Raw genomic sequence first — 21,279 nt, forward strand, 5'->3', positions numbered from 1 at the left:
TAGCACGCACAGTTATTGGTTTTCGTGCATTTGTTTTCTTGAATAGGTTGCAGTGGAAGTCATTTGGTTGAGCACCTCCTTCACACCAGCATTAGCTGTGCACACATGCACTGGTGCAGGAGTGTTTGTTCATTTATTGCAGTTCTGTTGGTTCAACTCAATGAGGTGGTATACTGTATAATGAAATGCAGTGTAAGTTAATGAGCTCATTCAATTTGATATGTTAATTGACTTATTTTCAATATTTCATGCTTGTTCCATCTCAGAGCCCCCGTAAACAAACAAACAAACAAACAAACAAACACGTTGAGTCGACACATGCATAAATGAAACGGTGAAAGATACATAATGGTACCTTTAGTTTGGAACAAGCATTAAATTGCCAACAGCTGATGACACTTTCACAATGGGTGGGGCTACCACAGCAACTGAAATGGGTGATTGAGAAAATGTATGTTTGCTTATTAGATTGATAGTAATTAATGGAGAGATTTATGTGTCTATTTTACTACATTTTAGATCAATGAATGAGGTACCATGTGAGGTATAGCATTGAGGTATATGGCAACTATTCCATGTTTGTATGGTTATTAAAATTCTAATCCGTCAGCCATGATACCACACTTAACAAGGAGTCAATATCAGTCAAATTGAATGATTCTCAGTACCGATTTTAGTGTCACAACAGAAGTCAGTTTGCCATTTAATGCACTCCGTTATTTCAAGTGTGAAATATGAATGTGAATGCTATCAGACAATGGCACGGAGCCTCCAGGTGTTTGTTAATGAAGTATACATTGCTTCAAGATTTTCAATTATTCATGACAAATAAACAGTAACGAAATGAAGAACATAACCAAATGACAAGCAACGGAACAAAGCACAAAAACGTAACCAAGAAGATACAAATTAAGTAAAGGAGTTTTTCAACAGCAACTCTTTATGCATGAATTACCGAGCTGTTAAACGGTTAATCGTGATATATCACAACCAGAATAAAGGTTTGTGTTTACATAATACTGTATATGTCTGTGTACTATGCATATTAAGTTTGTATTTATAAACATACATGAATATATTTAAGAATAATAACAAAATAATAAATGTTTAAGTATAATTTGAATTATTGGTAAATATAAATATATTGGTACATTTTCATTTTGTTCTTCAGTGGAACACAAAAGATATTTGGAAGAATCTTGGTAACCAAACAACATGGGCCCTTTTTTAGTTTCATAACCCAAATCCGTAATTTCTCAATGACTTGTGTTCAACGGAAGAAAATGTCACACTGTAGAGGTTTTGAACAATATTGCGGTTAATAAATGATGAGTTATTATTTTCGGGTGAACCGTCCCTTTAATAGCAATGGGACTATGTCTATCAGATTACAATCCTGGTTCAATTTAAGCAAAATGCACATTACATTTTTTCACATTTCTGTATCTTTATTGTTTATTTAACAATGCATTTTCTGTAATGCTGCTTTGCTACAATGCAAAAATGTGAAAAGCTGAATCGAACTCAATATGGCATATGATTTATGGCTTGTAAAGCCCAGCCAAATCATCTTTTGCAATGATAATGAGAATCAGTACATCATCCTTTTTCAGTGGTATGTAGTGGAGGCATGTTTGTTATTAAGAGTTGAAGTGAGAAGGTGTAATGTGGTTATTCTCTAATTAAAGTGTGTGTAAATTGCTCACTGCTCGCTTTGATTAATCAATGAAATCATTATGACCTGGCAGAGCTCATTAGCATGAGTATGATGCCGCGGCAGCAGTCGGATCGCCGCTGTCCTCTAGTGTATATTTTTAGATGTTGTAATTATCTCGGAAGTGTTTTTTTTTTCTTTTTTACTTGTTCCGTTTTACCACATACATGTAATGAGTGACTTTGTGTGTGTGCGTGTTCATTTATAAAATTCACACCGCGTCTACACCAGACGCGACAAAGACTTTGGAAACGCATTAGTATCCATTATAATTTGTGTGATGTATAGTATTTCGCTTTGGATAGCGTCTCCCTAATGAATAAATTGTCCACACTGGATGTGTTGCGCCAGTCGCGTCCAGTGTAGACATGGGTGTCAGGAATACGGATTCGCACACTGCCCCCCCATTAGTATCCGTGTTTAGATTTGCACGTGCAGTAAACCGTTCACTCACTTGAGTCTAGACGTCACAAGCCTTCTCGGTAGTCGTCTCGCACTGCTCATTAAAGTGCTTTGACTTGAAAGTAGTGATCCATCCTGTTTCCGTGGCTGACGGCAAAGTCTCGGGTTTGTAAACATACGGTTTGACACAGCAATCTAATGACCAACTACTTTGTCAGCAGTCTTGGTTCCAGAAGTATTTATTTCATTTTCCCTATAGTCATTGGAAAATGTATATGGTGGAGAGTTCTGCGCCTTATACGGCCCATGACGTATGATTCAGCATGAGTAACATTTTAAACCATTAATTCAAAGCAGACATCATTGTGAAAGGTCCAATCACAGCAGATTCAATTACGTGAAGGATTTAGTATAAAGGATTTAGGATTTAGTATATTTTACTGAACCTGGGTCAGTAAAAAGCGTGCAGTCGCTCCATTTCCCCGATTCCTGTTTCCATGGTAATAGTGACTTCTCTCATTAAGGTCTCCGGACTTACATTAATGGAAATGCAAGGAAGATGTACAGACGGGAAAATGTGTTTTTGTAGGATTCTATGTGCTAAGGTATCATAACTTTGTTGTAGGAAACTGTGACTATCCACTCTAAATCCAAGTGATTCGTGAGCCATTTTTGGTCATGTCTTAAGGATTTATGTTTGCAAGACTTTGTGTTGTTGCTGGGTGGGCTGGCCATAAGCAACATAGGCCTAACCAATGGCGTGAAATTCGAACACAAATTTATCACCAAAATGTTAATGTAACAACTTAAAGGTCCAACGTGTGACAGAAATGTGATATAATGTACATAATTATGTCTTCAGCGGTGTATAAAAACCTTACATAATGAAGCATTATGTTTCGAGTACATTGGAATGAGCTATTTCTATCTACATACAGCCTGGGTCACCTTACATGGAATTAAACATGTTGTTAATACAGTAGCCCCAAACGGACTAACTACTCTAAAGAGCGAGTTTCGAAAATACGTTATTCATAAATCCATTGTTTAGGTGTTCAGCCTGCCTGTCATCTTGCTCTTCCGTCTCTTTCTCGTCTCGTCGTCGCTGCCCTGTTTTCCTTCAGGGGAAAGTCTACACCTCCATTAAGAACATACAAGGGCCCTTGACATTTAATTTCCTGTTTGTGATGCTCTTTTACCCTCTACCTCGTGTCATACTCGCTCGCTCTTCCATCTCTAACCATTCATCTCATTCCCATTCCATTTCACTCTTCTCATGTGTCATCTCACTTTTATGTTTCCTGTTTCTACCTCAAACATCTCTTCCGGAGTAGTCTGGGCTAGCGCTAATTGACAAGCTGTAATGTCTCTATGCAGAAAAAAAACGTGGTTTCATGGTTAAGGAGGAAACAGCAGACAGTGTTTTTCTAATGCCGAAAAAATGCTTTTAAGGTTGGTAGCTTAATAAGTCTTAAAACACAGTCTCGGTTTTTATGTTGGGAGTTGAGCTTATTAAAGAAATCCTGCATCCTTACACTGCAATTAGCTTCATATGAGAACCTGTGGCATTTGTGTGTCTGTTTATGAGACTCCTGGAGTGAGATAAATGAACGTGCTTATGTCTGCGGGAACAGGTGGCAAAGTCAGCATGGTGGCCCGGCACACGCGCAAACTCTCGCACACGCACGCTGCCTTACACACAGAGACCAGTAACAAATTGAGGCAATTTGTGTAAATTAAGAGATAACTAGACTGCTGCCCTTGTTGAACAGTCGTGAAGTGTCCCCCCTGAGCCACTGTAATCGGGATCTTCCATATTGGCTAACATATGGATGTCCTTGAATGTGTGACTTAAAAAAATATTTAAAAACTTAAGATAATCATACATCTGGTGTCATCGAAGTGGTGGTTGACTGATGGTGGTTGAACATCAAATAATACGCAGAAAAAGGCTTTAATCAGTGTGACGAAGAAGAAATCCGCTGAATAGGATTCGAACAAGAGATTTGTTCAGGATTCTGCATTTGCATGATGATGCATTAACATCCAGCACTGCTGCTATATCGATAACTTGCTTTACAGTCAGATTCACTCAGAAATATATATGTGTACCATTAAGCACACACATGCCTACATAAACCTATATGCACTTCCACTTTTATAGTTTGGCAGCACCGATTGATTTTTGCTCTCTGCTTTTGTGTGTTTAGGTGAGCGTCGTGCAGGACTCCGTGAACATCTCAGGTCAGAACACCATGAACATGGTGAAGGTTCCTGACTGCCGGCTGGCGGATGAACTGGGCGGGTTGTGGGAACATTCCAGATTCACAGACTGCTCACTGTGTGTTGCTGGGCAGGAGTTCCAGGCGCACAAAGCCATACTGGCAGGTAACTTGCAGGACAGGCACATTACACACTAGGGTGTAAAATTATTTTTTCATTTAGTGAAACTGAATGGAGACTCTGTCTGAAGAAAGCGATAACCTTCCGATCTCTCTCGTGAAGCCAACACGGAAGTGACTTAAACTGCAATTCAACAACTGGCCGCTAGAGACTCGGCTCTAAAAGAGAGCAGAATCTCTTTGAGCCCCATGTTAAAATGGGCAACTTTACAGCAGCAAAAAAACATGTTTTTTTGGTCTATATAGCTAATCTACCTTTCATATCAACTGTGAGGAGGGTGGTCCTTTTTTCTTTCTACTTACATTGAGCCTTAAAATTCAGCAAATTAGGTGCGTGGCCACTTGAGCGACAAGTGGTTTCAGCAACCACGCGCCTCCACTCCAACCACATCCCGCCTCTCATTTTTTATTATCTGGGAGTGACACGTTGCTAAGATGGCCGGCTCCGCACACATCAAGCTTCAAAACAGCTCCTCAGAATCCTACGGGTGACGTCACGGACACTACGTCCATATTTTATACAGTCTATGGTGTTTAGTGAATATGATGAAGAATTGTTCACTACTGTTACTTGGTTCGTATATACATTTCAAATCACCTTGCCATCAATTGATAAAAGTCCCAATTGATGGAAGTGGCCCAATGCTTCCAGCTATTGAACGCAGAGGTGGGTTTCAGGGACGTGCACAGGGGGGTTGCTCAGGTTGCCCGGGCAACTGCCCATATGCCCTTCTCGACTCACGTTGCCCTTCCGAGGTGGAAAATAAATAAATTATACAATGGATGCAGAATAAAAAAAACGCGAAAGATAAAAAAAACGCGAAAAGCCTCATTCACTTCCGTATTCAGGCAACAAAAGTAAAAGTCAGAAGGGGAAGGGCAAACTCTGTTTACGTGGGTGCAGCGCTGCACGCGACCGGCACCTGAGCTGAGCCTGCATGAGCGGCCCTCGAAGGAGATTGTTGCGGTTATCGGGTGATACGACTCAACGTTGTCTAGGTTGGCCATACTTCTGGATTTCGTCCGGACAGTCAGGATTTTAAGCCCCCTGTCCGGCGTCCGGGGCAGCCTCAAACCAGACACTCATTTGTACTCGTTTTTGGAGTTGTGCTGTATCGGCCTAAACAAAACCCGCTTTAGAACATTTATTGGGACGCAGCAGCATAGCATCTGACGCCGTAAGATCTCTGGTCAAACAAATGATTGGCTGAAAAAGGTATCAAATAAATATCTGATATATCATTGGTTAATAACGTAAACAAGCCTCCACGACGTGGAAGTGGAGTCCACATGCTGGCTTCGTCACATCATAACGGTAACTTGCTGAAACGTCAGACATCATTTAGTCCGGAATGGACAAAAGAGGGCAAAACTTTATATAAAAAACATGCGACATGCCAGCACAGAAAAACAAAAAGTAACCGACGAGCTGCAGGAACATCTTCCCTTAAACTTAGGTCAAATATTCATTGCCAGACAATTAAAAAAAACGAGTAGACTGTTTCAGAATCACTGTATCATGAGACCATTGATATGATGCACAAAATTGTATTGTAGTTGCGAGTACACCAGAGTCCTATGCTATTATTCATGCCTCACTTAATGCTGCAAAGTGTCCTCCTTTTTTGTGTTATGGAAATAGCCACCATAACGTTGTCAGAAAAGGTGAGTTTGTGATGTATAACAAACGAACGATCATCATCAAGTTTTATGAAATGAATTAATCTTCAAAAATCCAGGCTGAGTTTGCAACGTTTAGCCTAAATAATAAGACAGAAAGCAGCCTAGGCTACTATTTTTTTTGGTAGGTAGGCATTAGGCAAACTAAGCTACTGTCATGGTTCTCACACCGACAGAGGACCCAGGTGCAGACAGCGGGTAACAAGGGGTTAACATATTTAATAAATAAAACAAACATCCACGAGGGGGTAACATAACAAAACATGGATACAATAACATGACATGAATAAGACTAACTATAATTAAACAAGACTAAAATAAACTTTAAACATTAACTACACGTGACTAAACTAGACTGACAAGAACTCACCACACAACCTCAATGAACCAGCACAAGACAGAAGACACAAGGGCATTAAATAAGGGAGCAAATCAAGAGGGGAACAGGTGAAGGGCATTAATCAATAACGAGAGTAACGAGAGGATGGGAACAAAGACGAGACCGGAGAGAGAGTATGGAAGGCCATAAGAACAATAATGGCCTCTCTCCACATTAAACATGAGGTTCTGTCATGATCCTGCCACTATACTAAGAGAAACATGACTACGTGTCTGCTAATAGTTAGTTTCTTACATTTCGTTTGAGCAAGAAGAATTAATGATGGAAGCAATGCATCACATTAATTATTTTATTCTAAATGGTTAAATGCCTAAATCCTTTCACTATTTTGGGTATTGTTTGAAGCCAAGATGCCCACTGAAGAGAGGCAGATTCAGGAGAGATATTTCAGGGAGTTATGTTTTTCTGTGTTATTATTAGTACTAGTTACGGTGATTGAGTGCTGTATTTCAGTGTTTAACTTCTTTATATATATATATGAATAAAGATCCTGTTATTCTCAGTCCTTCAGCCTGTGAGTTTTTTTTGGGGGGGGTTGCCCTTTTTCAGGTCAGAGCAACTGCCCCTCAAAATTCCTGTGCACGTCCCTGGTGGGTTTCCTCACTATCTATCCGTACCTGGTAGTGCTCATTAATGGCAGTGAAGACGGAGCTGATTGGCTGGTGTCTGAGCTGTGAATGTACTGAGAGAGAGAGAGAGAGAGATCCTGACTTCAGACGGTCTTTTGAACAAGTTAAAGTTGTGCAGACAGCTTTGACCTCATATCCAGGCTTATCAGAGAGAGAAAGGTCGGAGGGGACATTTTTGTCTGGGTTCACTAGCTGAAACCTTGTACAGTTGCAGAATAATTACTGAAAGAAATTACTGGACTAATTATTCATGATTCCTTTCAGGTCCCAGCTAAAGTTAACAGCAACTAGAGTGCTTGCGCTATAATCCTTGAGTGACAGGGCGGCGGATAAGGTGGCTGCATTGCAACGCTTGACATTTCCAAACAGAGAAAGCGGGATCTTTGTGATGTTAGCATCTTGAATAAACCTACAGATTTAAAGGAATAGTTCAATCAAAAAAGACAACTTCGTAAAATTTAAACCCCAGTTGCTTTTTTTGATCTGCAGAACCAAAATGAAGATTTGCTTGTTTTCTGTTTATAATGGGTATGGATTGTATTCCTCTGTTTTCCTTGTATGCAATCATGTGTTATTGCCTTTATTGGCTACTTGAAATCGTGAACTTTAAAACATACTTTTATATTATAATGTTTTTTTATTCATGATTGTCATTCTCAATGTGGTTCATTTTAATAATTTAAATCTTTTATTTAATATTTTCTATAAATCTTTTATTTGCCAGTTTTAAATCATTTAAAATGGGCCACGTGTTGGTCAGAGATTAGAATCTTTTTTACATGCTTAGAAACAAAATAGAAGCACAACAGTACTTTTGAAACCAAGGCCACTAAAAATATTCTACAGTCACTGTTTTGTGTGTCTCTTTTTCAGCACGCTCCCCAGTTTTCAGTGCTATGTTTGAACACGAAATGGAGGAGAGTAAAAAGGTGAGTTAGATTTCTCTCTCTCTCTCTCTCTCTCTAATCGAACTTCAAAAGCAGTGACAAAACATGTATCCATTCACACTCCAAATCACAGTGTCCCTTTGTGTATGTTTTTGTGCACTGCCCGATACTTCATCTCATAATATCACAGTTCTGCAGTGTTGAAGTTTATTAGTGATCCCTTGGTAGGGTTCAAATTCATTCCACCTATCAGAGGCCCAATTTTCATCCCAGCCGTTTATTATCTCCACATTTTTGGAAAGGCTCAGCTCTACAGTGTTTCTCATTTTGCTCCATTTCAATATCCGTTTTTAAATGACTATTTGCTGTTTTTTGTCTCACGTGGCTTCTGAATATGATAGTCATATTAAACTTGACATAGAATAAAGAAGTGAAGTTCATAGATCATCATAGTTCATAGCGTTAAAGATCGTCTGTGAAAATGATTGCGCACAGTGCGAATTTATATTAAGACTAAGAACAGATGTGTTTTTTAACAGTTAAATACGCACACACAGAGCTGGCATTATCTGCTAACACTGTAGAAAATACTTTCTTAGCATCAAACCTGATGAATGTCTAACAAAAGGCATTTGCAGGCTTTGAAACCTTGAATTGAATTAGCATCAATACCTGTGAAATATCACCTGTAAGTGAAACATTGTTGGGACAGGGTAGTGATAAAACGATAAATTATTAATGATTAACTTTAGAAAGTGTTGGTAAAGTTATATTAAATTACATTTACATTGGCTTTATCCATAGTGACAGTTAAGGTATTCATATTGTAAGTACATGCGTTTACTGGGCATTGAACTCATAACCTTGGTGTGCCCAATGAGATGTGCAATGATTTTACTATGGTTTTTAACGCGGCTGATCTAGGATAAAAAATTCTGATCCATAACAATTCGTTTTTTAAATATGGATCCTAAAATTATTTTGTAGCATCAAACAGTTGTCATTGGAATCAAGTAGTTTCGCCATTACCTTCTGTCGTAATCTCACTTGTCATGCATGACAGTTTATGACAGCTAAAGTTAGTGGAAGTGCGGCGTAATTGAGCAGAAGGCAACGTTGCTAATGTACACACTCAAGATACACCCGGGTTCATCCGATCAGTCCATCATTTCAGAACTGACATTGATCCACTGCATTGTGACCAATGCCCGTGTCAAAACACTAGTAAAACTAGTACAAGACATGAATAAAACAGCGAGACGTGACACGGTGTGTTAAAGGACTCAACGGGCGAGCACTTTCAACAAGTTGGTATGATTTATTAGGGTCTTCATGAAATGTCTGGAACGTATTTAGCTTCATAACACTCAATGGCTGTGTAGACAAAACCCCTTTTTGCATTGTCAAAAATAGCTATGCTCAAAGCAACCCGTATTGGTGCATGTCTCTTTAAATGATAATCAGTTACAGCGCAGTGTTCGGACCTGTTCATTAGCAAAACAAACAGCTTGCCGCAGCTAAACATATTAACGCACATGATGTATTAACTTACATACAGCTACACTTCAGGTGCCCATTTGCCAAATACCATATTAATATAGAGTAAATTTAACACTGGCTATGGATGTGCTATTTAGCCTGTGACAGTTCTGTTTAGCCTTTGACTGACTTCGGTCCCTTGGCTATCATATGCTAACGTTATCCTCCTATATACAGTACATTTGCGTCAATTCGGACTGTTGATAAATACTACTTAAATTGTCAGCTTTGTCTCGTTCAGTTAGTCTCGATCCCTCTTGAGGAACAACTATGAAGCCAATCCTGCTTGTACTGTCCAAGGTTGATAAAGCACTCCTGCTTGAAGTGATTCGTGCAAACAGACTCCTGTCTCTTCCGAGGTTGGGACTCTGTGCAGCGACTACATTGCATGTTGTCCACAAACATGGCCTCACATACACCGCTGGAATTGTCTAGATTAAGGTGCGCTTACATTATAATAAGATCCTGTTTTTACGTCACAACAGGAGCGAAATCTGAACGGCTCGATTTCTCACATGCTTGCAGGGAAAGGCACACCAAAACAAACTTACTGGGTTGTTGTTTTTCACGTTTTCTGGGTTGCTAGATGCACCGGGGACCCGATTATAGCACTTAAACACAGAAAATTGGTGTTTTCAACCGATAAACATTTTTTTATTTAGCATATTCCACTGACACATGACCTGATTTGCCTCTCTCCATCTATGACATTCCTGCATTTCAGCGTCTGCTGATGCAGTTTTCCTCTCTCCTGTCTTTCCCAGAGTTTCATCATGCACAGTTTTTTGGGACAGGATGTGCTTGCGTTGGGGGTTTGTGGAGCAGGGAGATTTCCTGTTGTTCGTTTCTCCTCTGCTGTGTTGAGACAGACATTAGTGTTACAGTAGGATTGTGTGTTTGTCTGTTGTGTGGTTAATTGATAAATGATGGGATCTGGGGCTTCGGTTTGCGTATGAACACATGCGAGGGAATGTCGGCGCATGTGTGTCAGTTCAGTATTGAGATGCGTGTGTCTGGGTTTGAATGCTGGCTTTGGCTCACTGACTTGGCTGTGTGTCTATAGAATATTGATGTTTTGAGGTTTCAGTAGGGAAATCTAAATGGAATAGAGTGGAGAGGAGAAAAACAAATTTGATGTATCTAAAAGAAAACCTGCTGGGGGAACATTCATGGATACTTCAGTGGCATCATGTGTTTAGTGACTTTAGTTTGTGGTGTTGACCTGATGTCAGAGTTTGGTGGTGTTTAGTCAGTCGTGTTCCTCCCATCTCTTGATCTGCAGCAATGACGCACAGAAAACAAGTGCCATGTTGGATTTTGGTTGTAAGACAGAAAAGACCTTTTGAAACGGTGCTGGTACTTGTGTTCTGCCCACATGCAAACAAATGCTACATTTAATAGTTTTACTCTTACAAGTTTGACTCTTTAGAAATAGAGTTGTGAAACGGTGATCACGATTGAATCACCTCCAAAATAAAAGCTTGTGTTGACATAATATGTCTGTGTACTGTGCATATTCATTTTGTATTTATAAACTCAAATAAATACATCTAAATATGTCCTAAATGTATATACATCTATGTGTATGTTTTTATGTTGACCAATAATTGAAATTATATATGAAGATTTTTTGTATTTTTCTTAAATAATGTGCATGTTGTTGTAGTTGTAGTTGTAGTTGTATGTGTTTATAAATACAAAATTCATATGCACAGTACACAGACATATATTATGGTAACACAAACTTTTTATTTTGGATGCGATTAATTGTGATAAATCGTTTGACAGCCCTATTTGAAACGTTTCTTGCATCAAAAGTTAAACACATAACATCTATGATACTACAAGCTGCTTTTAATGCAACTGCCAAAATGCTAAATTCAGACATTTTACATCAGATCATTATGACACCAACCATCAGGTTTTGGGCTTTATTTGCTGTACGAAATGTGGGCAGACACCAGCGCCCTGCCTTCGTTGAAAACAAAGCAATTTAGCCAGGCGAGAAAGCAGCCTCAAATGTGTATGTTCTTGTCGACGTACCCTTAAGGTGCAGACTTACTTTCTGTAATAGGCTTTGATATATAGTTGTTTGGTTTTAAGTGACCCTTGCTTTGACCTTGTGTGTCTATGGCTGTGGGTGGGGTGGAGTTCATCGCTGTTGCTGCATTAATTGGTTTAGCCGTGATGGACGGACTGGGACAGAAAAGCCATTGTTACCACTGCGACAAATAGCTGGTGCTTTGGCAGCCTCGGGCAGAAGGGAATTCGCAACAGTCATTCCGGAACATTGATCAGACGGTAACAGAAGGGGCTTTCTGGGCTGCGTTTTAATTTAGTTTTTAGCATCACTCTGCCCTTTGCGTGTGCGCCCTGACTCATGCGGTTTGAGGTCAGTGGTTTCGTGGGTTGGCTGTGGGGTGCTCAGGGGAGACCCGAGGGTCTTCAGAGTGGAAAGGACAGATTCCAGAACAAGTGCTATACAATCATTTCAAAACTTAGTCGAACTGCAGCAGGACAATTACATTTGCTCTTAAACTCAGTGTAGCTTGTGGCTTAGACTGTATTTCAGTAGCTAGAAGTAAAGAGCCAATGAAAAATATAATAAAAAGTGTGTATATCAAATTATTTTGTTTCAGTGGAATGTGGAAAACAGTGACTGAAGTAGCTGTGTAGGGCATCAAAAGTAGAAAAGGGCCCGATGTCAACTAATGGCTCATCATGATGTGTGTTTGCTCTATAGACAGCTCTGTGATTTAGTTTTCCCCCACTGCTTGTTGTCTAATGTAGAAATTTTGAACAAATTAGTCTTTGGAGACAACCTTGATATAATACTACAAACGTAAGCAGACAGGGGCTCTGAGATACAAAATCAGCCCATAATGCGTGCAGTGTTTGAGGCACTGCTTTAGAAGACACGTTTGAGAATGTTCTGTAAAAGCTGGAGATGTTTGTGATCTGATGTTCTTAGAAAATGTAATATTTACCCAGTTTTGCTGTCATTTCTGGCGTAGAACCGAGTGGAGATAAACGATGTGGAAGCTGAGGTCTTCAAAGAGATGATGTTCTTCATCTACACTGGCAAAGCACCCAACCTGGACAAGATGGCCGACGACCTGCTTGCTGCTGCCGACAAAGTGAGTCTTTTAAAACATACTGCTCAAAGGTTTGGGGTGACTTTAGTGAGATGTTTCTTTTGATCTGAAGGCTTGTGTTTGAATAGCTGAAAGTCAATGTTTTCTTGTACAGCTGCTTTGTAACAATGAATATTTAATTAAGCTGACTTGACTTGACTTAAATCCTTTGAATGAGCTATTTCTATCTACATGCACATGGAAACTGCTCTACAGAAGGCATTTCGAAAATGTGTTATCTGCTTCGAAACATGACGACATTTTAGTTCTGTGTAAGCCACCGTTGTGCTTCTAAAGAGAGAGGTGGAGTGAACCGTTGGTTGCAATTTGCAACTTCACCACTAGATGCTGCTGAATTTCATACACTGGACCTTTAAATTTTGTTTTGTGGAAAAACTGTTCGTATGTGAGAAATTGACCCTAAACTTTTAAATGGTTGCGAGCAAATACCATTTTTATCTAAATTTGTGCTTAAAAGCATATCATTCTCCTCAGAAGGTCTGGAAAGCCATTAAAATATGTAAATTGAATCTCAAAATTACAACAGATCTCAGGGTTTTGAAGAACATAAGTTCAGATTAATTTTCTTGGCAGACACCAGCAAATTCCAGAAAGTGTAAATGTGTAAAATGTGTTTTCTTTAGTAGATAGGAAATACAGCAGTCCCGCGTTAAGACAACATTGACATTTGACAAAATTTGTAAGTGTTTATCTCTCTTTTTCTAGTATGCTCTGGAGCGGCTGAAGGTGATGTGTGAGGACGCTCTGTGCACCAGTTTGTCAGTGGAAAACGCTGCAGAGATTCTAATCTTGGCCGACCTACACAGTGCTGACCAGCTCAAGACGCAGGCCGTCGACTTTATCAATTAGTGAGTTATATTCCGTTTAACCTTCCTATAAGGGATTAAAGCCATCAGACCAATCAGGTTTTTCCTGGATGAGTTTTGATGATAGTAGATTTCTCTGGCCAAAACAATATTTTGTGATTTTATTATAATTTACGTTAAACGTCGAGTTTGTCATAAAAGGAAAATCATCTTTGGATATTGGATATAATGCCTCTACAAGTCAAATATTTTAGCTTGAAAGCAGTGGCATATGGTGCAAACATTACTGATTTGTTGATCACTGTTGTCAGCTCAATTTGAACAGTTTTGACTGAAGCTCATCTGTTTCCCAGCTAGATGATGCTAACTTGCAGAAAAATGGGATTCAGTGTATTACATAAAAAACTAATGTTTATGTTTGCAAGATGTAAAATCAAGCGTACATGACCATTGAGTATGGGATTTAGTGACAGTGCTACACTGGCTCAGCCTACTTATGATGAAGTACGGGTCTTTGCAGAACACGGAAGGGAAATTTATCAAATATAGTTGTTTCCATACCGGGATAAATGATTTTCAACTGTCCATTGAAAAAGGCTGTGAGCCCATTTTTCAATTAACGGTATAGGTGTTTTTCAACCAATGAGAGCAAGGAATTAGGAATCCGCCACTTGATTTTTGCCAATAAATTAAAGAGATTGAAAAATCCTGCCCAGTAATTGAGAAACGCCCCATTTTGTTTTGCAGAGACCCCATTATCTTTATGATTGAGCCCTGCCAACCACTGCTCTACGTCGCTTAGGCCCCACCCACTTGACTTCTTATTATAGCTAGCAAATCCTTTTTGAGGGTTTGCACCATACTATTTTATCTTCATGAACTTTCTCATCTTTCACTCTTTCTTTTGTTGATTTTTACTAGCTTGTTCAGTCTCAGTTTCGCATCGGCTTTATTGGACGGTATAATTTTGAGTTCATTTCGTGGATGGCAGTAACTTGGCCGACGTGAAACTGGACTGTGGCCATCTCATTTCATCACTCTCTCTCTCTCTCTCTCTCTCTCTCTCTCACTCTCTCTCTCTCACTCTCACTGCATCTCTTAACAAAACACCCACCGCCACAACAACAGCAGAGACAGAGGGGGATCAATAACAAGGGTGACACAGAAAAAATAAACACACACAACAACAGACAGCCTCCCTCAAAACCCTTCGTCCTCTGTGCCCTTCTTTTCCTGCATTCATTGTTGCTGCTTATGTTATTGGTTTTTGAGCGCATCCTTCTCCTCTCAAATGGTTTATTGCCTCACATAGAAGTTTAGTGTCAGAGCAGTGCAGTTTTCCCACCGAGGCAGCAGGAGAATCCCAACAGTTTAGAAAAAAATGTGACTTTGCCGTTTTAAGTTGCACTTTGTGACTGGGTTTAGAAGAGAATCTTAATCAATTGTGGTCAGAGATGTGGACTAGCAGTTAACGGTCAGACCTGTAGCCATTTTTCAAAAGACACTAAATATTTGTTTGATGTAGGTTTCATTACCTGTTTGAACGTTGGCATTTTTTGTGTTTGGTCAGATGTAATTCTTGATTAAATTTTTTACTTCGTTTACTTAAAATGTAATTTAAGTCTTTGTTTGTAAGCTGTTGTGTTCTGGGTACATTGTGACCGTACAGTGACCTTTAGCACTGGGGAAAGTGGTACAGGCGTTTGCCCGCAAGGCTCCTGTAGATGTTGGGGACAAGTGCTGCAATTAATGCCAAGTGTTTAGGGGCAACAGCATAGCGGGGTTAGAGAGAGGTCAGTGTCTCTCGCACACAAACACACTCTGGGTAAATGTCGTTAAAGGCCAGTTTTGGGTGTGCGTGATAGTGCAGTGCGGGAGCCCTCGGGGTGCTGAGCTCAGCAAAAAGGGGTGGGATCTTCGTAGATCGTAGGTGCTTTTGGCTCAGATGTCCAATGTTGTTGTTTTCTTTTGAATAATTTTTGTAGGTTTCACTTTTGTCTAGTGACCATATTTATATTGCTTGGGTGTGTGTTTTGAAACCATTTCAGTGTGACGATAATTTAGTTTTCAAGTCATTTTAAAGGAACTACCTCAAAGTTGTTCATTAATTGAACTTTTTTGCATGTTGTGTCATTATTTTAACTTTCTGTCTGTCTACTCTTTCTATCTGGTTATATTTTATTCACAAGGTGACAGATGAATAAAATGATGAAATTATTTATTTATTTGCTATAAAGCAACAATTCGTCGCTACAAAAAAGGCACTGAAACGATGTCTCAATGTCTCTCTCTCTCCTTCCTCTCAGCCATGCCTCAGACGTGATGGAGACCTCAGGATGGAAATCCATGGTGGCGTCTCATCCTCACCTGGTCGCCGAGGCATACCGCTCGCTGGCCTCCGCCCAGTGCCCTTTCCTGGGCCCCCCTCGCAAACGTCTCAAACAGTCATAGTGCCGTCCCCTGCTGTTACCCTACACACACGTATACATGCACTCACACAACTGTCTACAAGGGGGTGCTATTTAAGATTTACACCCCCCAAGCTCCGACCCTTTAGATGCCTAAACCAGCTGTTGATCTGCCCCCTTCATGTTATCTAGACAGACCCCCTCTAGAGCAACAGAGACCCCCATATTGCCGCCCCATTGATGGCTTGGGGAAGTGTGGATGGTGTAGCTGGGTGAACCCTTTCCAACGGCGCAACCCGGCTGTCTTTTTAGGAGAGAAATGGATTGTTTCTTTGGGTGTTGAATGGACCGGATGTCATGAGAATGGGTGGCCAAATCGAGGTTGAGAAACAGGACAGAAGCCTTTGTTTGGACATACGAGCTGGATAGTGAAAAGCGAAATTTTAAGTCCACTCACTGGCGCTACCGTGTGCTGTCCTCCCTCACTGTGTGAACTGGTTTTTCGTATCTGCTTTATCCGTCTTTCTTCAAAGGTTATCAGCCGATAGACGTTCCCCTCAAGATTCACAGACGGAGAGATTTTTACCGACAGGTGACGGGAATAGAGGAAAAACTGTTGCAAAATAACTTTTTTTGATTAGCATGTGTCCTCAATGACATCAGCATTTAGTAGATTCCAGTGTGACTTTACGAGTCCTGCGTGACGACAGCGTTTTCCAGAATTCTTGAGAAAACTGAATGGAGCGCTTGCCACCATAATGAACTTTGACCCATGACCCTGGAGCTATCCTGGCTTTTGAGTGGACATGAAGTTTAGTTGGCTTTTACAGGTCAAAAAAGTGGACACAAATCCAGCAAGGAGTGTAAAAATGTGGAAATGCTCACAGATCTTTTTTAAATATTTTATTTTCTTGTGACGTTTATTTGAGATTTTCTCCTCCTTGTAGCACTTGTGTATTTGAATTCAGGCGTTCTGTATGAAAAACAAAATGCAAAAAAAAAAACTAACTTGGCTGTGTTTATTATTTTTGTTCTTATACAGACGCAACATAATTTCTGCTGATTCAATTTCTTTATATTTGGTCTCAATCATTGATTACGCAAATCAGTAGCTCTTGCTAAAACAGAATAAGGGTTGTTCATTTTTTAAATAAAAGCCTGTCCATCAGATAGCATACAGGAGACTTTTTATTCTCGTAAAATCAAATTCAAGGAATTTTCACTGTCCTTGGAGTTAATTTAGTTTTTGTTATGTAGAATGAAGCAAATCGCACACAATGCCAGATGTTCACAAAAACTCACAGATGAGGAACTGAAAAAACTGAGGACTGTCAGAGACAACGAGATGGTTGATGGATACATGCGGGGAGAAATTTAAACAAGGTTTAAAGGGTAACACAAATTACAGGGCACAATATATGACTGAAAACGTATATTTTTCAGCACCTGAATAATTTGTTTATTCAATTCGTGCTATTTATAGCAGGCAGCATCTTGCCATCACAGGGCCAAACAGTGATTGTAAGTATATTCAACATGTTTAATGCAAGAGCAAAAATACAACACTGATCTAGTTAAAAATAACCACAGCATATTTTTCACCAAGAACATTGAATTGTATTTTTATTGAATCTCATTGAAACAGTTTTCACAACTTTTTTATAGAGGAATGACAGTAGCAATCTGCACTATAAAACCTTTGCATTTAATATTACCTGCATCACAATTTTCTTTTCGTGACTCATATTCTATTAGTACTTCATTCTGTTAACCCTGTTTTGGATAATGACACCCAAATTACCTTAAAACATTAAATTGTACGCTTGACCTTTTTAGCTCCCGTTATTCATTTTAATGATGGGTGTCATGATTTACATTTAACGCGTGAGATGTCTATGATTTCCCTGCAGCCTGTTTTATAACAGGCCTGAAAAGCAATCCTGTGGATTAGGTGTGAAAAGAAGGTACGAGCTGGTGTATTGTGTTACATTTTTTTGTTTCTCCTTCCGAGTACATCCTGAGATGTTTCTAAGTGAGTTTTTTCTTCTCATAGCCTTTTGAAATTATAATACTCTCTCTGCTCTTTTTAACAGGAATCTGAAAAAAAGCACTTATGAATATAAGATACGCATGCCCAATGGAGTTTGTGCGCGAGATGTTTACTTAATTTTTTGCAATTGTTTTAATTCTACTATTTTTCTGTTCGTATGGCAGTGAATGAGCGAGCTCATAAAGATGTGTGTGCCATCATGTGCACAGGTAAGCTCATCAAATCTGCACGCTGGCGGATGCGCATGCCGTCCTTGAGCACGTGGAATGAAGCATTTGTTTGTGTATTGATGGGTTCAGTTCTGGTATTGTGAGGATGTAGTTCAAGGTTTCTGAACCCATTTGGCGACAAAGCGTTTTGCAGAGACGCCACAGGATCGTTTCTTGCTTTCCACAGGCTCGTGGCTCCATACTCACATTATTTACCTGTATCAGCACGTGTCCAATTTACAATCAAGCGTGCGATTCATGCGGTTGCACTGTGAGATCGATAGATACGGGAGCACAAATGGCCAATCACCAGCTCTCTGTCTCTCCCTCAATCACGCTGTCTCTTTTATTGAATGGAAGGGTGCAGCAGGTCAACGCTGCGAGCGGGATGTGCGGCTCTCTGTGCCTCTTGTTCTGCGGGAGATGGATGGATTTTGTTGTGCACTTGCTGTAGAGACGGGCAGAGACTAAATAGGTTGAAGGATGCAAGACGAGTGGCTTATTCTGTTGTGAAAATGAAAGTACACAATTAGCTCTGTTTCTGCTGAAAGGGCTATATACATATAGGGGAAAGATCGGGTGAAGCGTTCCTATTGCTGCCCATCAAGGTTATTTTAGTTAACTAAAACTTTTAAAACACTTCTGTTAATTGAAATTAAATATAATACCTGCCTAAAATTGGGCCTGTTGGGAAAACGTTTATAAACATTTACAGTATTTCCATATATTTGTTAGGGCTGCACGATTTGAGGAAAATGTCACATTGCGATTATTGAGGTAAAAATTGCGATGTGCGATTACGATAAACTGGATATTATGAGTCAACTTGGTTGATATAAAGGAAAATGCACACACAGATAACTGAAAATGCTGAAATTTGTATTTCTCAACTGAGATATACAGTTCAAACTAGCAACAAGAACTAGAATTGCACAAAGTTTTCAAATTCAAATTAAATGTTATCAAATTAAATAACAGTAACATCTTCGGTCTGCTCAGCTTCCATTTCTTCCTCCTTAACACTGCGCTCCGCAAGTCACGTGACCAAGCACACGCGCCACCGACACACAAGACGACTCGTTTTTTTGGACATATATCTCTTAGAATGGATGTCTTGTCACTTCCACGAATGCACTTGTTTCTTTAATATAATCGCAACATTTTGCCGTCATGTAATCGTATAGCCTTACATCGCGATATGATTAATCGTTCAGCACAAATTTTTGTTGTGAAAAACCTAAGGCTTTCAAACGATTAATCGCATTCAGAAAAAAGTTTGTTTATATAATATATGTCTGTGTACTGGGCATATTAGCTGGGTATTTATTAAAACATAGATGTACATGCATATATTTAAGAAAATATACAAATGAATAGACATAAAAATGATATATAAATGTTATGAATATAAATAAATAAGTGTACATATTTCCTAAATATGTACACATATATATGTTAAATATAAAAATGAATGTACACCATACACAGACAATTTATTATGTAAAAACAAACTTTAATTCTGGTTGCGATTAATTGCTGGACAGCTCTAAAATTTCACTACAGTATTTAACTGAAAATCAATAACTAAAACTGAAATAAAATATAAGTTAAACTTATATGGCAACAACAACTTATAGTATTAAAATTATAGAAAAAACAACACAATTATCTTTCAAAATAAAACATTTATAATAACTCGTTTATTTACGGATTTACAGATAAATTGTAACTAAGGCCTACAAATGAGTTTATCTTGTACCGCATGAGGCAACTGCCAATTTCTTAGCAGGCAAAATGAACGGAAACATTTTACTCAAGCTGTTTCAGCACCAAATTAAAAATCATGCCAGGGGTCGTCTTGTCCCACGGTTGGGTTAAGATGATCCCTGACCTGGGACAAAAGCCTCTTGAAGTAAACTGTCATCTTATTTTTGCAGAATTTAATATAAGTGCATCTGTCATCATTTCTTTTATAAGAAAATGCAATCAATGTGCCACATCAAATGTTCTTTTCAAACAAGGTTTTGTCTCATTTATTTAGTTCATAATTGAATCAGCTATAATACCTGTCAAGCAGAGTATTGGTTACAAATGCATGGTTGGAAATAAATGAACAATAATTGGATTTAGTAATAAGTCTGTGAATTAAGCACATGCCGTGTTAATGACTGAACAAATAACTTGTTTGTGTATGCATCTATATTTCCACATCGTACAGGCCCACATGCATTTCCTGTTTCGTAAATGCAAAATTTAGAATTTGTAATATCTTACATGACCATTTGATTTGTCACTTGTCCAGCCACAGGCTGCAGATAGATGCTTTCAGACAGTCGCGCTCATATGATGAATGGAGGACACCGCAGCCTTCTGATAGAAAAAAAGATGGATGGATATTTAAGGGAAAGGGTAAGCGATAAACTGATAAAAACTGACGCAAAGCAAGAGAGGGAAGCCGGTAGATGAGACAGCTCTGGAAAGAGGAAGAGACAGAGATGTATGGGGAGGGATGTGGATAGAGCAGTGGTTGTTTATCTCGCTCGGTGTGCATGGTTCTTAAGCGGACGTATAGACTGCAGCGGGCAGTCATTGGGGCTGAATAAATGCGACGGTGTATCATTATCTACTGGCGCTGTTAGTCTCGTGGCTTCTGGCTAGCACGGCTGTCTGTCAGCAGTGAATGACTATTGTCAAAGTCTAGATGTGTGAGAAGATTTTGACCTCTTCACAGCTTTTGTGTGCAGCAAGATAGCTGATAGAAAGTGGATAATGGTTTTTCTAAAACCTTGTCATGTCATCCTTGAGGGAGGTGGGGGGTTCTTTTTCAAGCGCACAAAAACACAAATCTTTATTTTCTCATTTAGCTTGTTAGTTTTGTGTTTGCATTTTATTAGTGCTTCCATTTAAAGGATAGGTACTTTAATGCTACTTGTTGATACTCTATTTATTTTGCATGTAGAGCCACACAACAGTTGTTTTTTTATGAGAGAGAGAGAGA

The 21,279-nt window shown here is 39.3% G+C and overlaps 1 protein-coding gene across 3 annotated transcripts in view; it reads left to right on the forward strand.

Annotated features, from left to right (window-relative positions):
* The window catches only part of spop (speckle type BTB/POZ protein), a 60,556-nt gene extending 43,357 nt beyond the window's left edge, over positions 1-17,199 (forward strand). For all 3 annotated transcript variants that reach the window (XM_079457626.1, XM_079457627.1, XM_079457628.1), the window contains 5 exons: positions 4,327-4,504; positions 8,101-8,156; positions 12,668-12,790; positions 13,514-13,656; positions 15,921-17,199. In XM_079457626.1, the coding sequence (XP_079313752.1) occupies positions 4,327-4,504; positions 8,101-8,156; positions 12,668-12,790; positions 13,514-13,656; positions 15,921-16,065 (645 nt within the window). In that variant the 3' untranslated portion in view covers positions 16,066-17,199. The remainder of the gene's footprint in view (positions 1-4,326; positions 4,505-8,100; positions 8,157-12,667; positions 12,791-13,513; positions 13,657-15,920) is intronic.
* Positions 17,200-21,279: the final 4,080 nt, after the last annotated feature.

Source organism: Barbatula barbatula (assembly GCF_947034865.1).
Source record: "Barbatula barbatula genome assembly, chromosome: 5".
NCBI classification, from domain to species: Eukaryota; Metazoa; Chordata; class Actinopteri; order Cypriniformes; family Nemacheilidae; genus Barbatula; species Barbatula barbatula.